The sequence below is a fragment of the Trachymyrmex septentrionalis genome, unplaced genomic scaffold (assembly GCF_001594115.1).
Source record: "Trachymyrmex septentrionalis isolate Tsep2-gDNA-1 unplaced genomic scaffold, Tsep1.0 scaffold31, whole genome shotgun sequence".
Taxonomy (NCBI): Eukaryota; Metazoa; Arthropoda; class Insecta; order Hymenoptera; family Formicidae; genus Trachymyrmex; species Trachymyrmex septentrionalis.
The window spans coordinates 168,993-192,144 of NW_017305474.1; the positions used below are offsets into that span (position 1 = coordinate 168,993).

Genomic DNA, 23,152 nt, shown 5'->3' on the forward strand with positions numbered 1-23,152 from the left:
TAAAATATATATTAATACAACATATTGCTGCCCTGCGTTTATACGACTTGATCAACTATTTTCAATTCGTTGTATAAAGCATGTAATAGAGAGTGCAACAGGTGGTCTCTATAAACATCCAATAAAGTTTCAATAAATGGTGTTGTTAGATATCAAAGAATCGACTATAAGCATACATTGTATATTAGCCTACATTTATACATACTGCCTACTTAGACTGCATTGCAGTTAAGCGCACAAATATATATTTGAGTAGGAATGTCAGGAGTAATACAAGTTTTCTCATACAAATTAAAACGACTTATTACAGATTTTCAGCTGTGGTAGAGGAAGTTTTACAAGAAGTATGTTTAGTGGAATTTACTAGTTCTGTATGCACAATATGTCTACTTGAATACTACTGTATAGTGGTGCGCTAATATGTACTGTATACTTAAAACACCGGATAAAAAATAAATTGTAGCGCGAGAAAATTATATTTACTATTTACAATTTAATAGGATTGGAAAGACGACAATAAGCTTAGCTTAGCAACTTATTTTTTGCTCTTCATTTCGTTCTGCTTCAATATATACATATTGTGCTATATTGGCGAGCTTCTCATGGAAAAGGTACATTTTTCAGATTTTAAAGTTAATCACTGATTATAATCACATGATCGTTTGCGATCGATGTTGCAGAGCATTGAAATTGGATCAATGTGTTATATGATCAATTGGTACCAATTATCGCCAAGATCTGTCCGCAGTCTTGTACTGATAATTGCTATGTCCAGCCATCCTATAAAACTTAGTGCCGGTAGAATGGCAGATCTGTCATTAACGACTTTTGGAAATGTGAGACATTAAATACATATCACTTCTAGCTTGTTCACATAGAACATAGTACTTCTTGCTATGTTCTATTTCTCCTTCAGTTATAAAACAAAAATTCACACTCATTAAAAAAAAAAGCAATTTTAATAGGCAATTATATTAACAACTATACAATTTTTATATGTAAAATTAATGTGCAGTTAAATATGACAAATCGCGTACATTAATAAATTAATTATTTTATACAGTTGCAGCTAAAGCTAAATGGTTATCAGAATTTGTCAGTTATCATCTTTAACTTTTGTTGCAATAAGTATAAAATAGTTTATTCAACTAGATATACAATATACACTTATTAATTCTACATATAAAACTTTTATATTTATCACTTATATAGTTATCACCATTATGTTTTTTTTTTCGAAGTACAATTCTATTGAAAAAAATCAATATTGAAGAATTATTTAGTAATACTCTTAGATATCAGAATCTAATAATAATTCAATTCTTTGAAATTACATAAAGCTAACTTAAAAAATATCATTTTAATATAATTTTTTAGGTACTGAAAACAAGCGTAGCGTATCTGAGCTTCCTACGGACATTGGTCATGTAAATATAATTACAATTATATAAAATATATTAAGAAACGATTTAATTTCATCTAGTTAATCTGTAGAATACATAGAATCTTTATATATATATAATATTATTTAGAATAATATTCAATATCAGATATCTACATAAATCACATTCTTTCCATGTTATCCATATTGTTGAGTCATTCACGCACAAACAATTTATAATCTCATTTTTTATTTTTTTAATACACGCTAGCAATTTAAATTTAACAATTAAATAAAGCAAAAGATGTTAAACTATGAACAGATGTCAAATTTTATCAAACCTGATTTCTCAAATAACGAATTGAAGTCGATTAGAAAAATTCAAATAAAACAGTAAAATTGCAGCTTCCTTGGAATCGACATCATTTTGAATATAAAATATGCTTTTACGATATGCACTTCCCGATTAATAGTGTGTACACGAACTGTCAGACTTATTGACTCATCAGCTAGCATTGTAAAAGTGTCTGCGCAAGCGTACGTCTCGCAACCTTGCAATCAATGCCGCGCGTTCATCTAGTCTACTCTTCTTGCAGTCTTTGACAGAATCTGTCACCGCAAACATGTCCAGTATACGCGATAAGTCCGCCAGATCATGTAACTCCAATTATCAGCAAGATATTCGATATGTTTTCAAGTTAAATAACTGGATTATGGGATCGCTCGGTATTTGGCCAAACGCGATACGAGGCATTGGAAGACACATGTCCAAGATTGCAATCGCAATCTTTAATTTTGCATTGAGCTTTGCGATAGTGCCTTGCGCTCTGCATATCATTTATGATCAAAAGGATCTCGACGTAAGGCTACGCCTAAGCGGTCTTCTAGCCTTCTGTCTCACCGTAATGACAAAATACTGCATCTTCGTGATACATCGTCCTAAGATACATCGTTGCATCGAATACGTGAAGAACGATTGGTGGCAGGTCGGTGTTGCTAATAACATATCGTGTTAATGTGGAGTTCGTTATGCTGATCGTTAAGCTGGTACTAAAAAATTACTTAAGTAAAAAAAGAGTAGAAACACATAATTAAAGTGATCTTGATTTTTAATTAATTCGATCTTATGATATATCCGTCATTGAAAAGTATATACGTATTTTGTGTATTAAAACATAATAATACATTTGTATATAAATATATTTAATATAATAATATTGTATAAATCAAAATATACGAATAATTAATCTTTTCTCCGCGTTGCACAGCTAAAACTTTAACTTAAAAAAAAAAATTAGATTGCAAAATTGGTAAATGCTGATCTTTCATCTATCTCGACAAATAACAGTTACTAGCAACACTGTGACAGGTGACATTCAAGTCCGATCGCGAACTGATGCTGAAGTACGCTACCACCGGTCGCAATCTGACGATAATCGGCGTGTGTTTCATGTACACTGCTGGCATCATTTATCACTTGATTCTACCGTTCTGTGTTGAGCACAAAATCGACAATCAAACCATCAGACCGCTCGTGTATCCGACCTATAGTAAATTTACTCAATCACAAATTAGTCCTATATACGAAATTGTATATGTTGCTCATTGTATGTGCGGATATACAATATATTCGTTAACAGCTGGTGCGTGCGGATTGGCTGCTTTGTTTGTCACTCATGCGTGTGGCCAAATCCAAGTGATTATGTCGCGATTGGAAAATCTCTTAAACGACAAAAATCCAAACATTCATCAACAAATCGCTATCATCGTGAAGGATCACGTCCGCATAGTAAGGTAATAGCTTAGAATATCAATTTCTTATTGAGAGAAAAATGCTTGACATTTGTAGCTATAATTATGTAGCTGTAATTATGATTATTATCGTTATAATATTAGTAATAATAACCATATGAATGGTTCTAGCGACAAATGTATATAAGGTAAACGTCCCAATGGTTGAACATATCCTAGTTTATGAACGATATGCAATAAATATTTATAATTATTAAGTTCTCTATAACATAAGTACAAAATATATTAATTTTGTCTTGTGTCTCATCCTCGTTAAAAAAAACTTCATAAAGGCTATTCACATTTTGTTAGACAATTGTTATCCACTTCCGTTTATTTTTTCGGCCAAGGAGATTAAAATTCCATTTTTATAATGCTAATAATTCCATCACTAACAAACAGAAGATAAAAAACAAATATTTCTCCGTATGTAAGATCTGTTTCTTAGTTTTTTATTATAGCGTCAATGATTAATTTGAAAACACCTTATCTATTCCTAACATCTTAAATAAGCTTATAAAAAGTAGGTAAAGACTGCCTAGATCCTTTAGCAAACCAAGATATGATATACAAAATTTCGTGTCCGGATTGTGATGTAAGTTATGTCGATCAACAAAGAGACGCTTACATACGAGAGTTCATGAGTAATCTTCTGAAATTAACAAAAAATGCGATCTCCTTCTGTTATTTCATCATCCCCATTGACCATCTTATTAAATTTGATCATAATTTTGGTTGGGAAGAAGTTAAAATTTTGGATACAAAATCATTTTATAATAAAAAGTCAATATAAAAAGTCATATCACAAATGGTTTATATAAAAAAACAATTTCGAAGTTTAAATAAACAAACTGATACAAAATTTTTATTCAACATGTATCTTTCTATACTCCAATCTCTCTTCCCCTTCCTAATACCTTTTTGTATACCTCCTCCTTTCACACATTCCGTACCTAGCATCTTGTTCTCTCTTGCTTGAAACAATCATATCAGATCAATCATATGATAATAAATTTCTGTTTCCTAAAGAGCTGAGTTTTTTAGTCGAGATAACTCAATGTCATTTTCGAATTTTACTTTTTAAATAAAAATTTGCGATGGATTATTAAGGTTTGTAAATACTCAAGGTTTGTAAATTGAAACTATATCATATATTTTATTTGAATTAATATATATTATAATAACCATTTCTATATCCACGTATCATTCTTCTAGGATCTCAGAACAATAGCAATTTAAACGACTCAATAATTAACAATCAGGGCCGGATAAAGGTTTCTGTCCCCTCTAGGCAGTGAAATTTTTTCCGTCCTCATTCAACTATCGAACAACTACGTCAGCGAAACAAACACCTAAAAAAAAAGTCAGCAGGGATTGAAGAACTTTATCTCCTCTATTTCGGACTTTACTGTAGAATTGATATTTTGTTTTTATATAATGAAAATATTTATATAAGTGAATGTATATTATATTATATAGTTTTAATATATCGTTCAACCACTGGAGTTTTAGTTAATCTAAAATTAATATAATTATAGTTATTATAACCATAACAAAGATTGAAATTGTCATAAAAATTATTCAAATTACTATAATTTTATAGTCACACATTTTTTTAAATATATCCCACAAAACGATTATAAGATTATAATAATTTGAATCAATTTTATGGTTATATAATAACTATAATTATAGTTATTTTTTTTAGGCTGTCAACTATTGTATTATATATACATTCGTTGCTGAAATTACACATATGATTATTATTAGATTATTACTATAATATTATACATAATAATCATAACATGTAATTATAGTTACAAATACCAAACATTTTTCTCTCAGTGCTTAAGGACTCATGACAGTTCAATAATACAAAAAAATAAAAAAATATAACTAAAAATGAATAGTTTGCAGTTTATATTGTAACTAAAAATGTTTTAAACAAGTAATTAACAAATTAACACAAGTTATTAAGATATTCTTGTATAATATTAACTTAATTAGCATAATTAATTTGGCTCAAAAATAATGTTACGTGTTCATTTCATCATGTCAATTTAATTGTTAATTTAAAAAAATAATATAATTGCATAATGCTGCATTTCGTTCATATAACTCATTCAACTATTTTTATTTCATTGTATAAAGGATGTAATATTATAGAACATGCAGGTGGTCTCAATGATCATCCAATATAGTAAATGATTTCAGTAAATAGTGCTATTACAGTTTCAGTAAATGGTACTGTTACATATCAAAGAATCGACTATAAGCATACGTTATATATCAGTCTACATTTATACATACTGGATACTTATACTGCACTGCAGTTAAGTGTACAGTTATATTTGAATAGAAATGTTCGGAGTAATACATTCAAGTTTCCTCGTAAGTTAAGACGATTTATTGCAGGTTTTCAGCCGTGATAGAGGAAGTTTTACAAGAAGTATGTTTAGTAGAATTTACTAGTTCTGTATGCATAATATGTCTACTTGAATACTACTGTATAGTGGTGCGCTAATATATACTGTATACTTAAAACAATAGATAAAATATAACTAGTATATTTAAAATAATAGATAAAAGATAACTAGTAGCTCGAGAAAATTAAATTTACTATTAACAATTTAATAGGACTGGAAAGACGATAATAAGATTAGCTTAGCAACTTATTTCTTGCTCTTCATTTCATTCTGTTTCAATGTATACATATTGTGCTATATTGGCGAGCTTCTCATGGAAAAGGTACAGCTATGTTTTTCAGATTTTAAAATTAATCACTGATTATAATCATCATGATCATTTGCAACCGATGTTGCAGAGCATTGAAATTGGATCAAAGTGTTATATGATCAATTGGTATCAATTATCACCAAGATCTGTTCGCAGTCTCATATTGATAATCGCTATGTCCAGCCATCCTATAAAACTTACAGCTGGTAGAATGGCAAATCTGTCATTAATGACTTTTGGAAATGTAAGGCATTACATACATTTCACTTCTAGTTTACTATGGTCTATTCCTTCTTCAGTTCTAAAACAAAATTCGCACTCACAGGGAAAAAAAGCATTTTTTAATAGGCAATTAACACCTATAAAAATTTTATATGTACAGTTAAATTTAACTGTTAATTTTTAACTGTTAAACAGTTAAATTAATTACAAATTAATGTACAGTTAAAAACAATAAATTAAGTACATTAATAAATGAATTATTTTACAGTTATTGCAGCTAAAGCTAAATGGTTATGAGAATTTATCAGTTCTCACATTTAACTTTTGTTGCAATAACTATAAAGTAGCTTATTCATCTATATTTGTATATATATATATAATACTAATTCTGCATATAAAACTTTTATTTTTATTACTTATATAGTTGTTACCACTATGTTTTTTTTATGAGTGCAACAATCCTTCTGAAAACAATCAATATTGAAGAATTATTTATGATATTTTTGGATATCAAATCTAACAATAATTTAATTTTTCGAAATTATAAAAAGCTAAATTATAAAATATCATTTTAATATAATTTTTTAGGTACTGAAAACAAGCGTGGCGTATCTGAGCTTCCTGCGGAGATTAGCTATGTAAATATGATTGCAATTGTATAAAATATATTAAGAAATGTATTTAATTCTATCTAGTTAATCTGTAGAACGTAGAGAATCTTAATATATGTATACACACACGCGCGCGCGCGCACACACACACACACACACACACACACACACACACACACATATAATATTATTTAGAATATTATATCAATATCAGATATCTACATAAGTCACATTCTTTCCATGTTAATCATATTGTTGAGTCATCCACACACAAATAATTTATAATTTTTTATTTTTTTAATCCATATTACAACAGTATAAATTTAACAATTAAATAAAGCAGAAAATATTGATCTATGAACAGATGTCCAAATTTTATCAAACCTGATTCCTCATATAATGAACTAAAATCGATTTAAAAAATTCAAATAGAACGGCAAAACTGCAATTTCTATGATATGAAATCGACATCATTTTAGATGTAAAATGTGCTTCATCACTTCCCGATTAATAGTGAGTACATGAATTGTCAGACTTACTGACTATCAGTTAGCATTGCAAAAAAGTCTGCAATGTCAGCGCAAGCGCACGTCTCGCAACCTTGCGATCAATGCCGCGCGTCCGTTTGGTCTACTTTTCTTGCAGTCTTTGGCAGAATCTGTCACCGTAAACATGTCCAGTATACGCGATAAGTCCGCCAGATCATGTAACTCCAATTATCAGCAAGACATTCGATATGTTTTCAAGTTAAATAACTGGATTATGGGGTCGCTCGGTATTTGGCCAATCGCGATACGAGGCATTGGAAAACACATGTCCAGGATATCAATCGCGATTTTTAATTTCGCGTTGAGCTTCGCGATAGTGCCTTGCACTCTGCATATCATTTATGACCAGAAGAATATCAACGTAAGGCTGCGCCTAAGTGGTCTTGTAGCATTCTGTCTCACAGCAATGACAAAATACTGCATCTTCGTGATACATCGTTCTAAGATACATCGTTGCATCGAATATATGAAGAATGATTGGTGGCAGGTCGGTGTTGCTAATAACATATCATGTTAATGTGGAGGTTATTACAAGGTACTAAAAAAATTATTTGAGTAAAAAAGAATAGAAACAGGTTAAAAAAAAATACATAATTAAAGTGATCTTGATTTTAAATTATTTGATCTTGTAATCTTACTATCGTTGTTTGAAAAGTACATATATTTTTGTGCATTAGATCACAATAATATATTTGTGTGTAAGCATATTTAATATAATGATATAAATAAAAATAAATAAAATATACGATTAATTAATATTTTTTCCGCGTTGCACAGCTAGAACTTTAATTCAAAGAAAAATTAGATTTCAAAATTGCTGATATTTCATCTATCTCGATAAATAAAAGTTATTGCAACACTGTGACAGGTGACATTCAAGTCCGATCGCGAACTGATGCTGAAGTACGCTACTACCGGTCGCAATCTGACGATAATCGGCATGTGTTTCATGTACACTGCTGGCATCATTTATCATTTGATTCTACCGTTCTGTGTTGAGCACAAAGTCGACAATCAAACCATCAGACCGCTCGTGTATCCGACCTATAGTAAATTTACTCAATCACAAATTAGTCCAATATACGAAATCGTGTATGTGGCTCATTGTATGTGCGGATATACTATATACTCAGTGACAGTTGGTGCCTGCGGATTGACCGCGTTGTTCGTTACTCATGCGTGTGGCCAAATCCAAATACTTATATCACGACTAGAAGATCTATTAGTTGGTGAAAGATTCAAACAAAGCCCGAACGTTCATTATCAAATTGCTGCCATCGTAAGAAATCACGTAAAAATAATAAAGTACGATATAAACAATCCATGTAAATTTATTTAAAATTTCGGAATAATTTATCGAAATTAAACATCAAAAATTACTGTTAAAAATTGAATAATTTTTAACTCAATTCATAAATAAAATTTGTTTAATTTAAAACACATTTATTTTACAATTCGATAAGTGGTAGTTATAAACATAGTAAAAGAAAAAAACTTTCTAGTTTAATTTGTAATACCGCTATTAATATTACTACAAATTTATATAATTTATTTAATTATTATTGTTCCACTGTATTATATGTGAAAAAGGTAAGAAGACAAATGCAACAGGTAAGCTCAACTAATCTCCAATCCAATAGGCAGTACGTTGCGTGTACAATACGCAGACTATAAGCATACGCTATTATATCTACATCAGCCTAGTTAAATGTTATACTTGCACCGTATACCAACTCTGAATATATATTGAGTTGGAACAAAAGCGTAACGCTACGAATTTTAAATTTAAGCTAATAGACCTTTATTAAAAATAAACGAAATTTAAATTTAAAAACAGAATTTTAATGTTTAAAATCTCTACTTTCGAACAGTCTTTTGAGTTTCTGTAAGTTTGATAATTTTGGCATATTCAAATCTAGACAAAATGGGAACTTTCTTCTCATTTTATGAGCTTATCACGTAGCTAAAAAAAATTCAAAACTTCAATTTTCGAACCTAAAAATTTAAAATTTTCCCTACAAAATAGTCATATTTTTGTCGAAAATGATCGTAATGCAAGTTTAAAAAACAGATTCTTAAAAATGACTTTACTTTATCAAATGGTATATAACGGTATACAATTGTCAAATTTTGATAAAAACATGTAAACATGATATAAATAAAGTAATGTTACATAACTTTTGTTCCAACTCAATACAACTCATCATAATTAGAATAAGTGAAAGCAATGCAATGTCTCTCATATATAAACTAGAATAACTTATTCCAGATTTGCGGCAAAAGTGGAAGAAATTTTACAGGAAGTGTGTTTAGTAGAGTTCACTAGTTCTGTATGCACGATATGTCTACTCGAATACTATTGTATAGTGGTGCGCTAACATATATTAAAGGAAAAAAGAATTCAATAACTCTTGACAAATTACAAAATTATATATGCTATTTAAAATTTGATAGGATTGGACAGCGAACGACAGAGTTAGTTTCGCAACTTTTTTTCTTCTCCTTGTATCATTCTGTTTCAATATTTATATATTATGTTACATCGGTGAGCTTCTCATAAAAAAGGTATATTGTTCGTTTTTCAGAGACGCTACGTTTAATTTTGTTAATTATAATTGAATAATTGTTCGCATGATTTTGCAGAGCACTCAGATTGGATCGATATGCTACATGATTAATTGGTATCAACTATCGCCAATATCAGCTCGCAGTCTTATATTGATAATAACGATGTCCAGCCACCCTATAAAACTTACTGCTGGTAGAATGGTAGACCTGTCATTAAAATCTTTTAAAAGTGTGAGGCACATTACGTACATTTATTAATTTCATTTCTTGTGACTTCCATTCTTCCAATTTTAAAACAAAATTTGTAATAATTATATGAAAAATATCACATCTTCAAAATTTATTTTATTTGATAATATTATTATGTAACAAATATAGCAATAGATTCAATCTAAAAGTTGCAAAAATCTAATTACGGCTGCAGAAATATCATAATAATATAATCTTTTTTATAATAATATAATCTAATATAATATAACCTTTTTAGGTACTACAAACTAGCCTGGCATACCTGAGCTTCCTACGAACGTTAGTTATGTAAATTAATATGATATATGTTAAAAAAATATTTTTAATTTAATATAATTTATTAGTTCAGCATAGAAGAAAATTTTCGTATAGATATATTATATAATATTACTCATATTACTGACAGAATAAACATTTAAGTCCATATCAGGTGTGCACATCTTCACTTTTCTTATTCCACTGGTGTCGTTACTTCTATTAAATCAGTAGGACCAAATGAGCAGAATCAATCCAGACCTATTTAATTTTTTTGTACTCATTTTGTACTAATTTGTACCACCAATAAAAATTTTGTAGCCTGTACCGTTTTGAAAAAAAAAACGTGGTGCTGCTAGTTTAATATGAAACTAGCAGGACCACATAAAAAAAAAACAAAAATATAAATAAAAAAAACTGAATTTAAACTAATTTGTATTAGCAAGAAAAATAAATAAATAATTAATATACTGATCCATTCTTTGAAAAACATAATTTGTACCATCAAAATGTAAAGTTTCAGATTTTGTACACCGTTCTTTCGAAAACTACCCCCAACCCCTATTAGGCTCAAGAGTAAAATACAATCATAAAATCTGAAACTTTATGATTATATTTTGATGTTACAAATTATACGCTCTCGATTATAGGAGTATCGACTAATTCTCTTCATGGCGAAGGGTACTTTACTCTTAAGCCTAATAAGAGTTAGGGATAGTTTCCGAAGAAACAGCAGAGGTACGCGAAATCTGAAACTTTATACTTATTCTATCGTTCTGTATTGAGCAATCAAATCGACAATCAAATCATCAGACCGCTCGTGTCTATAGTAAATTTAGTCAATCACAAATTAATCCAATATACGAAATCGTGTATGTGGTTCATTGCATGTGCGGATATACTATATACTCAGTAACCGTTGATGCCTGCGCATTGGCCGTTTTGTTTGTTACTCAAGCGTGTAGCCAAATCCAAATACTTATGTCTTATGTCATGATTAGAAGATCGATTAGCTGGTGAAAGATTCAAACAATGCCCGAACAATGTTCATAATCAGATTACTGCCATCGTAAGAAATCACATAAAAATAATAAAGATATAACAATCTGTGTAAACAATTTATTTAAAATTTCGCAATAATTTATCAATATTAAAAACTAAAAATTACTGTTAAAAAATTTAATAATTTTCAACTCAATTTATGAATAAAATTTTTTAAATTGTAACTGAAAACATTTATTCTACAATTAAGTAGTAGTTGATAAATGTAGTAAAAAAATAATTTTTCTAGTTTAATTTATAATACTGATGTTAATATTATCATATAAGTTCATATAATTTATTTAATTATTACCTTCCACTGTATTGTATATGATAAAGACGAGAAGATAAATGCAACGGGCGAGCTCAACTAATCTCCAATCCATTTCAGTAGGCAATATCGTTGCGTGTCAGACAATACGTAGAATAAATATACGCTATTATATCTCAGAGAACATTAAGACGTCTCGTAAGACATCATAAAGACATCCTAAAATTCATATCATATTTTTGTTTAATATCAGAATGACGTCTATATGACGTCTTTAAGATGTCTATGCGTCGATTTATGACATCTTACAGATATTACTCTTACGATGTCTTATAGACTTGTCCTTTATGACGTTTTACAGAATTATTTTTATGACGTCTTACAAATATCATGCTTAAGACTTACTTCATTTTAGACATTTGTCTAAAAAATAAAAATAAGACTGATAAGGACTGATAAGACTGTTCGGAAACGCGTTGATAAGAAGTATACGGAGCAAAAGTTGGAATTACGTGAAATTAATATGTAAATGACATCATACTTAATACATATTTTCAACAACAAATTGTGACAGATAATAAATCATTATTGAAAATATATATTAAGTACAATATCATTCATATATCGATTTATCAAGTAATTCGAATTGCTTTGTATTTTTGCTCTTGTCAACGCGTTTTCAAACAGCTTCGTATAATTGTGTAGTTGCAGAATATTATAATATAATACAAAATATTAGAATGCCAAATTAATTGACATTCAATATTTTTAATAGGTATTATATTTAGATTGACCATGTCATGCACTCGATATTATGTATCTTTCGAAAATATTTGAAAGATGTTTAAAAGACGTCTTTCAGAAAAGTTTAGTTTAAGATGTCTTTTAGATATCTTTCAAACATGCGTATTCTTTGGGATGTATATCAGCTTAGTCATATTGTTATTCTTGCATACATACTAACTCTGCATATATATTAAGTTGGAACAAAAACATAACGCTAGAACTTTAAAATTCAAGCTAATGTAACTTCATTAAAAATAAACAAAATTTAAATTTAAAAACAAGAGTTTTGAAACTTAAAATTCCTATTTACAAAATTCCTATTTACTATGTCTTTTGAGTCTCTGTGAGTTTGATAATTTTTGCATATAAAATCTAAACAAAATAGGAAACTTTCTTCTCACTTTATGAGCTTATCACGTAACCAAAAAAAAACTTCAAAACTTCAACTTTCAAACCTAAAAATTTAAAATTTTCCCTACAAATCGTTTTTAAAATATTCCTCTCATTTTTTATTATTGAGTTATCACGGATTAAATTATTAACTTATTCCAGATTTGCAGCAAAAGTGGAAGAAGTTTTACAAGAAGTGTGTTTAGTAAAGTTCATTAGTTCTCTATTCATATGTCTACTCAAATACTATTGTATAGTGGTACGCTAATTAGCACACAGAGTGAATCAGTCTTTTTTCCCTATAAGAAAATTATGCACGGAAGTTGCATCCAATTAGATATGAAAATATTTTTCTCATAGAGTAAAAAGTTGGTTCAACGAGTCTGATTCATCCTGTATATTAAAGAAAAAAAAATTCAATAAATCTTAACAAATAATAAAATTATATGTGCTATTTAAAATTTGATAGGATTGGAGCAGGCAACAGACGTTTTCACTTTCCTTATCTTACTGTTGTTGAATTACTTATGTATCATCAATCTCAATTTTTTATATAACGCGTGCAAATAATTTAACTTTGACAATTGAATAAATAGGTAATGTTAAATTAATTTCTTAACGTTCATTTTTTTATTTTAACTTCTCTAGTTTCTCAAATTGCCGATTACTGATTAAAACGAATAATTTAAGTGAATAAGGAAAGAATCTTTTTGATCTAAAACCATGGGTGTAACGTACGCACTGCACAGATTATACACTCTCCTATCACGCGATCTGTCAGACTGTGTCGACAAAGTGGAAGGATGTCTGTAACAGGAGCGCAAGCGCATGTCCGGCGACCTTGCAATCAATGCCGCGCGTTCACCTCGTGCAGTCTTCAGCGGAACCTGTCATTGCGAACATGGAAAGCTCACAGGACGAGTATGTAACATCACCGAACGCTAATTATCAACGAGACGTACGGTACATCTTTAAGCCCGGTAACTGGATCCTCAGCTCAATCGGCATCTGGCCTGTTGCGATTCGCGGAATCGGGCGATATGCGCCCAAAATAGCGATCGTGGTGTGTAATTCTGCGTTAGCCTTCGCGATAGTGCCCTGCATTCTGCATATGATCTACGATCAGAAGGATCTCAATATAAGACTGAAACTTTTCGGGCTACTAGGCTTCTGTACTACTGCAATGATGAAGTATTGTGTTCTCACGATACGTCGACCCAAGATATTGCGCTGCATCGAGCATGTGAAGAGTGACTGGTGGCAGGTCGGTGTTGTTAATACGTAAAGTGTGTTACAGGATCAATAGACAAAATTTATCAGCGTAATAATGATAAATAACGACTCATTTTTTTCTCTTGCGAGTTCAAAAAATGTGCGATGTGAGAAACTGACCATTTCCCCTACAGCACAAAAATTGCAGCAACAATGCTGCAACATTACAGCAATATTGCATGTTGCAGCAATATTGCAGCATTATTGAAGCGATATTGCTGCACATTCTGTATGAGCTGTCTAATCTTGTTTTTCAAGTAATCCGATACTTTGTCAACTTCATATAAACGTCCATTTATTTCATATTGTTGAATGTTCTTTAATCAAATTTATTATTGCAGATTTCAAACTGTATTGTATACATCGACAAAATTTAGATCTAATTTCAAAACTTGCGTGATAACGTTTCCGTGTTCACGCAAAACGAATCTCGCATTAAAACAAATCTCATTTTTGAATAATTTTATCCATCCTATAATTTTTGTGTGATAAATAATAATTATTTTGTCACTTATTTCTTTCGACAAATTGGTTGCTTGCAATTGTGACAGGCAAAATTCAGCTCCGACCGCAAATTGATGCTGAAGTATGCCACCACTGGTCGAAGACTATCCATGATCAGCGCGACTTCCATGTACGTTGCGGGCTTCATTTATCACACAATTCTGCCGTTTTGCACCGAACACAAGGTCGACAACCAAACCATTAGACCACTCGTATATCCAACTTACAGTAAGTTTTTTAAGACGCAGGCGAGTCCGATATATGAAATGGTGTATCTAGCCCATTGTGTGTGCGGATATACCATGTACTCAGTGACGGCTGGATCGTGCGGATTGGCAGCGATATTTGCCACTCATGCGTGTGGTCAGATCGAGGTGATCATATCTCGACTCGAGGATCTTTCAGGTGGCAAAAACTTCGAGCAATTGTCGGACGTTAATCAACGAATCGCTGTCATTATAAAAAGTCATGTTCGAATATTAAGGTAATATAATTACAAATTAATACTGTTCTCCGAAATTAATACTATCAGACTCTCAATATAATTAATAGAATTTCGACTTCTCCCATAAGATTTGAAGTTTTTGTTATTTTTTAAATATTCTAGCATAATAAATAAATATATAAAATAAGAGCCTGAAGATAAAAATGCCTCAATTTTATATGTATTTTGGTAATGCAAAAATTATTTCATTTTAATAAAATCATTGAATTATGATATTTGCGATAGCATTCCTGAGATTCTAAAGAATTCTAAAAAAAAAAGATAAATTTAAATCTATAAAACTATGAGAAAGTTTTACTTCTTTACACCCATATCTATTATATACATGTATTACATTTGCATTTCATTTTTATAATTTGGGTATGGCTGATAGAATTCAGGCTCTTCTCTGAAATGATTTAAAATTATTTCTATAAAGACAATATATTTTTTAATATATTTTTAAAAAATTCTGACTATTAAGCCTATTCTACAATTCTTTGTTTCCTGTTTCTTGCTTTTTCCCCCTTTGCAACCGTTTTATCGACAATTGTATTTTTTGCTACATATTTCTTGTTTCTTCCGAAGTCCGTTAACTTTGATCTTGGGCGACATAAAAAAAACCGGATAAGAAGCAAAAAGAGAAAATGTAAAAAAATAGCAAAAAACAGAAAACAAAAAGCACATTGTAAAATAATAACCATTAATATTCAAATTAATATTCAACAATTTTTTGTAGTTAAAATTTTCTAATTTATAATATACATAATTTTTCATCACGATTTGCGCAATATACAAAAGGCGGGTAAATGCAACAGGTGCATTTAACAAACCTCCAATACATTTCAGTAGGCGGTACAGTTGTGTGCTTATAGATACGCATGCGTTGTTATATCCTCAACGAATGCCTATACACATACTTTTCGCTGAATAAAGATCTAGACTTTGCAAGCGAGCGTGAACAAACACAGACGAACAATTTACTTTAATACAAATGGGCAATATTAAATTCGTTCACTGACAAAAAATATTCTAAATTTAATAAATCATTTATTAAAATAATACTAGCTAAATATAAAGATATATTTATTTAATATAAGAATCATTAATTTGATTTGAATAATCATTTTATTTAGTAAATATTTGGTTACTGTAAATAAATATTTAATTGATACTATTCAAATAAATAATTTATTAATATTTAATACATTTTTTCTCAGTGTAAAAAAAAATTGTTCATTCGTGTTTTGTGCCCACATTCGCTTCTTAATCTAAATTCCAACTATAAACATATCTTTATACAAATAATAAAAATTAAATTAAAAAAAAAATTATATCAAAAAACAGCTCTCACAAAATTAAATCAATATATTAAATAAAGAGCCTTGAGCCAAATAAATAATATATTAACAATTACATGTAATTTATATGCACGTTTCAACCTAAACACGAGATAATTTTCAATGTTAAAAAATTAATATTAAAACCGGCATGAAAATTCATCCGAATTACTTGCTCATTGCATCCAAAGATTAATGGCTTATATCAATAACTACAGTCTTTTGTGTCAAATTGTAAAAATATGTTCTTCATAATTTAGGAATTTGATGAAGGAACTAGTAATATACAGGCCATGGTCATTCTGCCATCGAATATGATATTAATAGGATGAATCTTAATGTGATGTAACTATAACTTTGGCAGGAGAGTATGATCTTCACATATTATAATATTATAATAGGATATTTGATAAAACTCTCGCATAGGGGTAGAACGAACTAAACTGAATCGAAAAGTCCTCTATCATTTTACAATTTTCGCAATAGTTAACAGGATATTAATTACTAAAAATCGCCGAATATTGGTTTTCAATAATTTTTTACTCAAGTACTATCAACTTTACAGACAAATAGCAAGTAACAAAAATTGTTCATTTTTTTCTCATAAAGTTCTGAAAATTTTTTCAGAATTTTTTAATGCCGCACTTTCTCATGTTGGTAAAAATAAGAAAATATAGTATTAAATAGTTGATTAAAAAATCTGAAAAAATTCTTAGAGCTCTATGAGAAAAAAATAAACAATTTTTGTTTCTTACTGGTTTTTTTATAAAGTTGATAGCACTTGACTAAAAAAATTATTAAAAACCAATATTCAGTGATTTTTAGTAATTGATATCTTGTCAATTATTGCGAAAATTGCAAAATGATAAAACTTTTCGACACAGTTTAGTGCGCTATCCCTATGCAAGAGTTTTATCATCAAACTTTACTTATCAAACACCCTGTATACATAAAACTATTTTTGAACTTTGCAAAGGGCTAGATGAAACGTTGAAGATCATTACTTAAAATCTTTAATTAATACATTACGTAAATTGTTACTAAAAATCATATTAAGTAACAACATTTAACATTCAACACGTTTCACCGTTTCAAGTTCTTTGTAACAGTTGAAAATGGTCTTATGAAATCAATTGTACATATTATAACATGTGAAGATCGTGCTCACTCCTGTCAGAGTTACGGTTGCATTATACCAAAATTCATTCCATCAATATCATTGTCTTGTCATATCGACGCCTGAGCCGTAGAAAATGCTACATCGATAAAAACATGAAAGATCTCTAACATCTCTGTCAAGAAATGAATGAAAAGCGGTCTATATCGCGTGAAGCGTGATTTATAGCGTGGTTTATATCGGAACACATACAAAGTATATTGAGGTTTATATCGAGAAAACAAGAAGAACAGTTCAAGTCGCATAAAATTAGACGGGATTATATAGCGCAATATTCACTACTCTTCTTTAGGCCATTAATCTTTGGATGCAATGAGTAAGTAATAACGAAATTTTCATGCCGGTTTCTATATTAATTTATTACATTAAAAACAACCCTGCGTTTTTAGGTCGAAACATTTGTATATAAATTACATGTAATTGTTTTTAATATTTTGTTAATTATTGTTAATATTTGATTCAAAACTCTATATTTGATATATTAATTAAATTTTCTTTCTATTACAGAAATATTTTTAAAAAATAATATTATAAAATATTTTTTACGCTCAAATTATTGCAGAATAACAAAACTCGTTTAAAAATTTTCCTTTGTTATATTTGTATAATATAATCATTTGACAATGCTGAGAATGGGTTTATAAAAGTCATATGCAAGTAACAATGGATCTGTTTCAGATTTTCCGCCGCCGTGGAAGGAATTCTACAGGAAGTATGTTTACTAGAATTCGCCAGTTCTATATTTACAATGTGTTTACCCGAATATTATTGTATAGTGGTACGTTTAAATATATATGTATATTAAAAAAAACGAATGTCTTCTTTAAATCTTATATAGATTGAATTATTTATTTAAAATTTTTCAATAGGATTGGCAAGACAGCGATACGGTAGGGCTAACAACTTATTTTCTGCTCTTTGTTTCATTTTGCTTCAACATGTACATATTATGTTACATTGGAGAGCAACTCGTGGAGAAGGTATATTTAGACTTTAATTCATACGATTAAGCATTTTAATTCTGTTACGTTTAATTATGTGATCTTCGCGTTAGCATAAAACTGTAATAAAAAATAGATGAAATTCAAGACACATGTCGAGCATTTTTCGCAAATTTAATATTTCAGAGCAGTCAAATTGGAACGAGGTGCTTCATGATACGTTGGTACCAACTGCCGGCAAAGTCGGTTCGCAGTCTAGTCTTAGTAATCGCTATGTCCAGTCATCCTATAAAGATCAGTGCTGGCAGAATGATAGATTTATCACTAGCGACATTTGGAAATGTAAGAAGTTGCGAAGCGTATACACGAAATCAACGTCTAATGACAAAAAAATTTTGAAGAAATAAATCGATATTCCAAAATTACTTGCTTGAAAATGCCTTTACTTTTTTTTATATGTGCTCTTAATAAAAGACTACAGCTGTAAGAAATTATAAATTACAAGAAAGTATTGTATTTTAATGCAATTTTTCATTAGGTACTCAAAACAAGTCTAGCGTATCTAAGTTTTCTTCGAACGTTAGTAGTATGAATATACTGAAAATGCTACGACAAATATATATATATATATATATACGTAGAAGAAAAATATCAAAAACATGATGACTCCTTCACGAATATTTATAGATCAAACGTGAGTATTTTAGTAAAATAACAATGATATAATATTAATTTTATGTATCTAAAGATGACCTACTTTAACTTTTTTAAATATCTCTAAACTCGTAAGTTTTAGAAGAAAATCTTTTAGACAAAAATCGTAGTCTCAAGAAAAATAATGGTAAAATTAATTTCCAAAAAAATCAATTTTTTATTATCATATGAAGGTCAATGACATTTTTTAAAATAAAATTACATAATTTTTTTCATAATATATATGATTTCTCTAATTATACGGCATCTAAAAACATTAAGGTAAAATTAAGAAAAAATTAATACGTTACAAAATATTTTATATAAAATGTTTTTTTCTATGAGAAGATGTTAAAAAGAGGCCGATTTTTTCTCACAAAGATGTAAATAAAAGAAATATAGCGTTTTTTATAGATTTTGATTTCGTGAATATGATAATGTTAATAAAAAGTTCAGGATCGATAGAGAACACCTTTAGAAAAGTGAGCATAAATGTAATATATATTTAAACAAATTTTAATATTCTTGCTTACTTTTCAAGGTGTTCCCAAAGTACCCTTTCAATAATTTTATCACATTCAGAAAGTCATGCGCCGCCGGCTTAAAATTATTAAAAAGTTTGTTGCATTTGGAAAATTGAGCATGAACATGATACATTTAAACAAATTTGAATATTCTTGCTTTTCAAGGTGTTCCCTATCGATCTCGAATTTTTTATTGAGATTATCGTATTCAAGAAGATGAAATCTATAAAAAACACTATTTATTTTCTTACATCTTTGTGAGCAAAAATTGGTCTCTTTTTAACATTCTCTTTTACGGATTTTAAGATATATGACTGACAAAGTTCAAGTAGGAAACCCTGTATATTTAATTATTTAAAAATTTTAAAAATTTATTGAGTTAAAATACAGATTCATAACGATTTAACAATATTATTACTATATTCTACCTCTGTGCAATAGGAATCATGTAGCAATGGAATAACTACGTCAGATGTCAGCCGACAGCTGATGATTTTTACCGATTGTTGGTTAAAATGCTGCTGTCAGAGAAGCACGAAGTGACAATGATGCTTTCCATGAACAACAAAACAAAATGTGATCGAAATATTATTAATATCTTAAATAGAAATATATAATTCGTGTAAATAAACAATTATTGTGATTGTATGAGAGTGTGAATGTAATGGTGTATCGGTAACTGTACTAGTTTTTGCAACTATTGTTTTTATTTTACCTAACCTCTCTATCTATTATATTGCGCATTTATCTCACGTAACAAAAATTTACATAATTTTATAATATTTTAACTTACTGAAAATGTATATGTACTTATTATGAAAACGAAACAAATTGGTATGTTGCATTATATAAACTGATAATATGACGTAAATTAATCAAATGTGATTTAACAATACAGTATACAGTCTACAAAGTTTTTTCCAACAGAAACTACGTATATTGTGAAAATGTAAAAACGTCTTAATTTCTTTCAGTACCATCTTTTAATATATACTAGACAAGATATATAATTGTATTAAGATATCAGTACGTTAATAAATTGATGTGAAAATCACTGCTACAAAATGTCTGAGAAAACGACGGTTGGCGGTATTCCCGTGGAGTGTCTAACTGGAGAATCAGCTGCAATATGGTCTGGGTGGCGTACACTAGGAGACAGAGAACTTGTGAGAGAAGCCTCTGCCAAGGGAACTCACATAAAACTAGCTCACAAATGTCTTGCACATAGAAGAAATTGTTCTGTAGAACAAGCATGTACATATTTTAACAAGGAAGTAGATAATTGGGTTGATGAGTTATTAAACAAAAAGCAAGTTCACAGAGCTTCACATATTTTAAAAAATATGGTATGTTAAATATATTAATATATTTTTTGGTTAATTAAATTTATAATAAAATTAATAAAATTTTAGTAATAACTAAAAAAATAATATATTTAGACGACAATTTTTGTTTATAGGAAAAGGATCCCATGGAACATATTTTTATCATTTCTATAAAGAGCAAGGATTCTCTTTTAAGGGACTATTTATGTGAATATATGATAAATATTAATGGATTCAAGAATGAACATATTGCAGCATGGAATATTATCAAGTCAATTAAACAGTATGAAGAAAAATGCAAGTAAGTTTGTGAAGATAAAAAAATATAGCAGGAAGGAAAAATATTGATATATTATCTTCTTATTTTAGAATTCAAAATGGATTAAGTTCTTGTGTATGTATAGATGACATAATGAAGTTACCACAGAATATTGAAGAAGCTCTACGAACTGAATTATATTTTTCTTTGAATGATCCAGAAATTTTGGGAAATGTGTCAAATAATATTTTGTGGGATTATTTATTGTCTAATAATAAAATTAATGCATTAAAGATATGGATTGATACAAAGTATAACCCAGACGGTTCACAAATCTCAAATAAAATTGATCCTCATTTGAAATTGTTGTTTACGAATTTAAATATTACATCCGATATGATTGACTATATAGATTCTTCAAATGCTGGTGATCTTGTAAAAAATCTAGCTAAAAATCATTTATGCAGGTGTGCACATAATAGCTGTATAATATTTAATATTAATCTATACTTTCTTTGCTGGTTTAATAAGAATTTTTTAATTTTAGATATGGCATTTTTACAATAGAAGAAAAAAATGATTTGCAATTGATATTAAATCGTTCCTTTGGCTGTGGTATTACATTGGAAGAACTCAGTACAAAAATATTATCCTTAGCTTCCAGTAACATTGATAAAACGGAGTTCTTGCAAAACATTGATTATCAACTATGTCTTATAGATTGTTCGCAAAACTGTCATACTCAAGAAGACACTTTAAAACTTAAAAAATTCTTCAACGTTTTAACTGATATGTGCAATGCTCGAGATAATTACGAAAATGCGTTAATACGTGGAATTGTGGGCTCAATTGATTATCTCTCAGATGATTTTAATGATTATCTGAAGACAAATTATTTAGTAAGCTTAGCATTAATATTTTTGCAATTATGGCAAATGCGGAACGCGATGTGTGATAATGCAAACTCTTTAGAAAAGAACACGTTAATAAGAGATATATTTACGAACAAGACTGTTTTAAAAATCGACACACGTGTTATTTCCCAAGAAGTTCTTCAGTACACACTTAGACATGTACCGGAGCTGCAATATATCATCGAAGATCAAAATAAAAAAGATGATATTACAGTGTATGATTTATTGGATGGCTATAGAAATTTGAATTCGAAATCTGCATTCAAGTGGCGCTTCAAGAATGAGCCCATGCCTATTTTCACAAACGAAAAACTTGTTAAGAAATACGGACATCAAGAAACGCTAACATACGGTTATTATCTGAAAGAAGGTAGGCCGAATATGGCTGTGTATCATTTACACGCTCAAGCGAAGTTATTTGGAAATGTATCTTCCCATAGGTTCGTATTCTTATGATATAATGTTCTCATTTTGTGATCGTTAATAATTAAAACAAATTTTAGGAAATTCAAAGCAGCTTTGTACGCGCATGTTCTTGCTTTGAGAAATTTAGATAAATCTGATATTGTATGCAGCTGTATTGCGTTCGTCGAGTTGCTGAAAATTGACTCGAATAATTTACGATTACACGTAACTGTGGCAAAATATGTACAAGAGCAGTTAAATATTTCCATAGGTAATTTAGTTTATATAACTTATAATTTAGTTTATATAATACGACATTCTAAAAAAATAACTATATCAATGTAATTCTCGCAGTATAAATGTTAATATTAACAATATGCTGTGAACTAATATCATGGGTTATAAATCCACATTATAATGTTGATATAAATACCAGAAATGGTTGATATAAACCATTCGAAATTC

General features: G+C 29.3%; 3 protein-coding genes and 1 long non-coding RNA gene across 6 annotated transcripts in view; all 4 read left to right on the top strand.

Annotated features, from left to right (window-relative positions):
• Positions 1 to 848, top strand: part of LOC108749691 — a 4,243-nt gene extending 3,395 nt beyond the window's left edge. The window contains exons 3-5 of the mRNA XM_018488572.1: positions 311 to 410; positions 501 to 611; positions 681 to 848. Coding sequence (XP_018344074.1) covers positions 311 to 410; positions 501 to 611; positions 681 to 848 — 379 coding nt within the window. The remainder of the gene's footprint in view (positions 1 to 310; positions 411 to 500; positions 612 to 680) is intronic.
• Positions 849 to 1,989: 1,141 nt separating this feature from the next.
• On the top strand, positions 1,990 to 19,159 carry LOC108749643. Its single transcript, XM_018488461.1, has 13 exons — positions 1,990 to 2,367; positions 2,751 to 3,175; positions 5,588 to 5,687; positions 5,810 to 5,920; positions 5,997 to 6,152; positions 7,321 to 7,776; positions 8,158 to 8,568; positions 12,462 to 12,489; positions 13,599 to 14,113; positions 14,673 to 15,109; positions 18,305 to 18,404; positions 18,754 to 18,909; positions 19,106 to 19,159. The coding sequence occupies exons 1-13, from the start codon at positions 2,005 to 2,007 to the stop codon at positions 19,157 to 19,159; spliced, it is 3,312 nt and encodes a 1,103-aa protein (XP_018343963.1). The 5' UTR covers positions 1,990 to 2,004.
• On the top strand, positions 9,757 to 10,385 carry LOC108749693. The gene is made up of 3 exons (XR_001939385.1): positions 9,757 to 9,854; positions 9,933 to 10,088; positions 10,345 to 10,385. It is a non-coding gene; the product is annotated as an uncharacterized LOC108749693 (long non-coding RNA).
• Positions 19,160 to 20,753: 1,594 nt separating the features above from the next.
• LOC108749685 (spatacsin) overlaps positions 20,754 to 23,152 on the top strand; it is an 8,302-nt gene continuing 5,903 nt past the window's right edge. For all 3 annotated transcript variants that reach the window (XM_018488564.1, XM_018488565.1, XM_018488566.1), the window contains exons 1-5: positions 20,754 to 21,130; positions 21,244 to 21,410; positions 21,479 to 21,835; positions 21,916 to 22,722; positions 22,786 to 22,958. In XM_018488564.1, the coding sequence (XP_018344066.1) occupies positions 20,849 to 21,130; positions 21,244 to 21,410; positions 21,479 to 21,835; positions 21,916 to 22,722; positions 22,786 to 22,958 (1,786 nt within the window). In that variant the 5' untranslated portion in view covers positions 20,754 to 20,848. The remainder of the gene's footprint in view (positions 21,131 to 21,243; positions 21,411 to 21,478; positions 21,836 to 21,915; positions 22,723 to 22,785; positions 22,959 to 23,152) is intronic.

What these genes read in the sequence shown, in the direction of transcription:
- LOC108749643 (XM_018488461.1), top strand. Translation starts at nt 2,005, where the DNA reads ATGTCCAGTATACGCGATAAGTCCGCCAGATCATGTAACTCCAATTAT. An exon ending in TGAAGAGTGACTGGTGGCAG is followed by an intron (nt 14,114 to 14,672) that starts GTCGGTGTTGTT and finishes CAATTGTGACAG; the next exon opens with GCAAAATTCAGCTCCGACCG. An exon ending in CCGAATATTATTGTATAGTG is followed by an intron (nt 18,405 to 18,753) that starts GTACGTTTAAAT and finishes TTAATATTTCAG; the next exon opens with AGCAGTCAAATTGGAACGAG.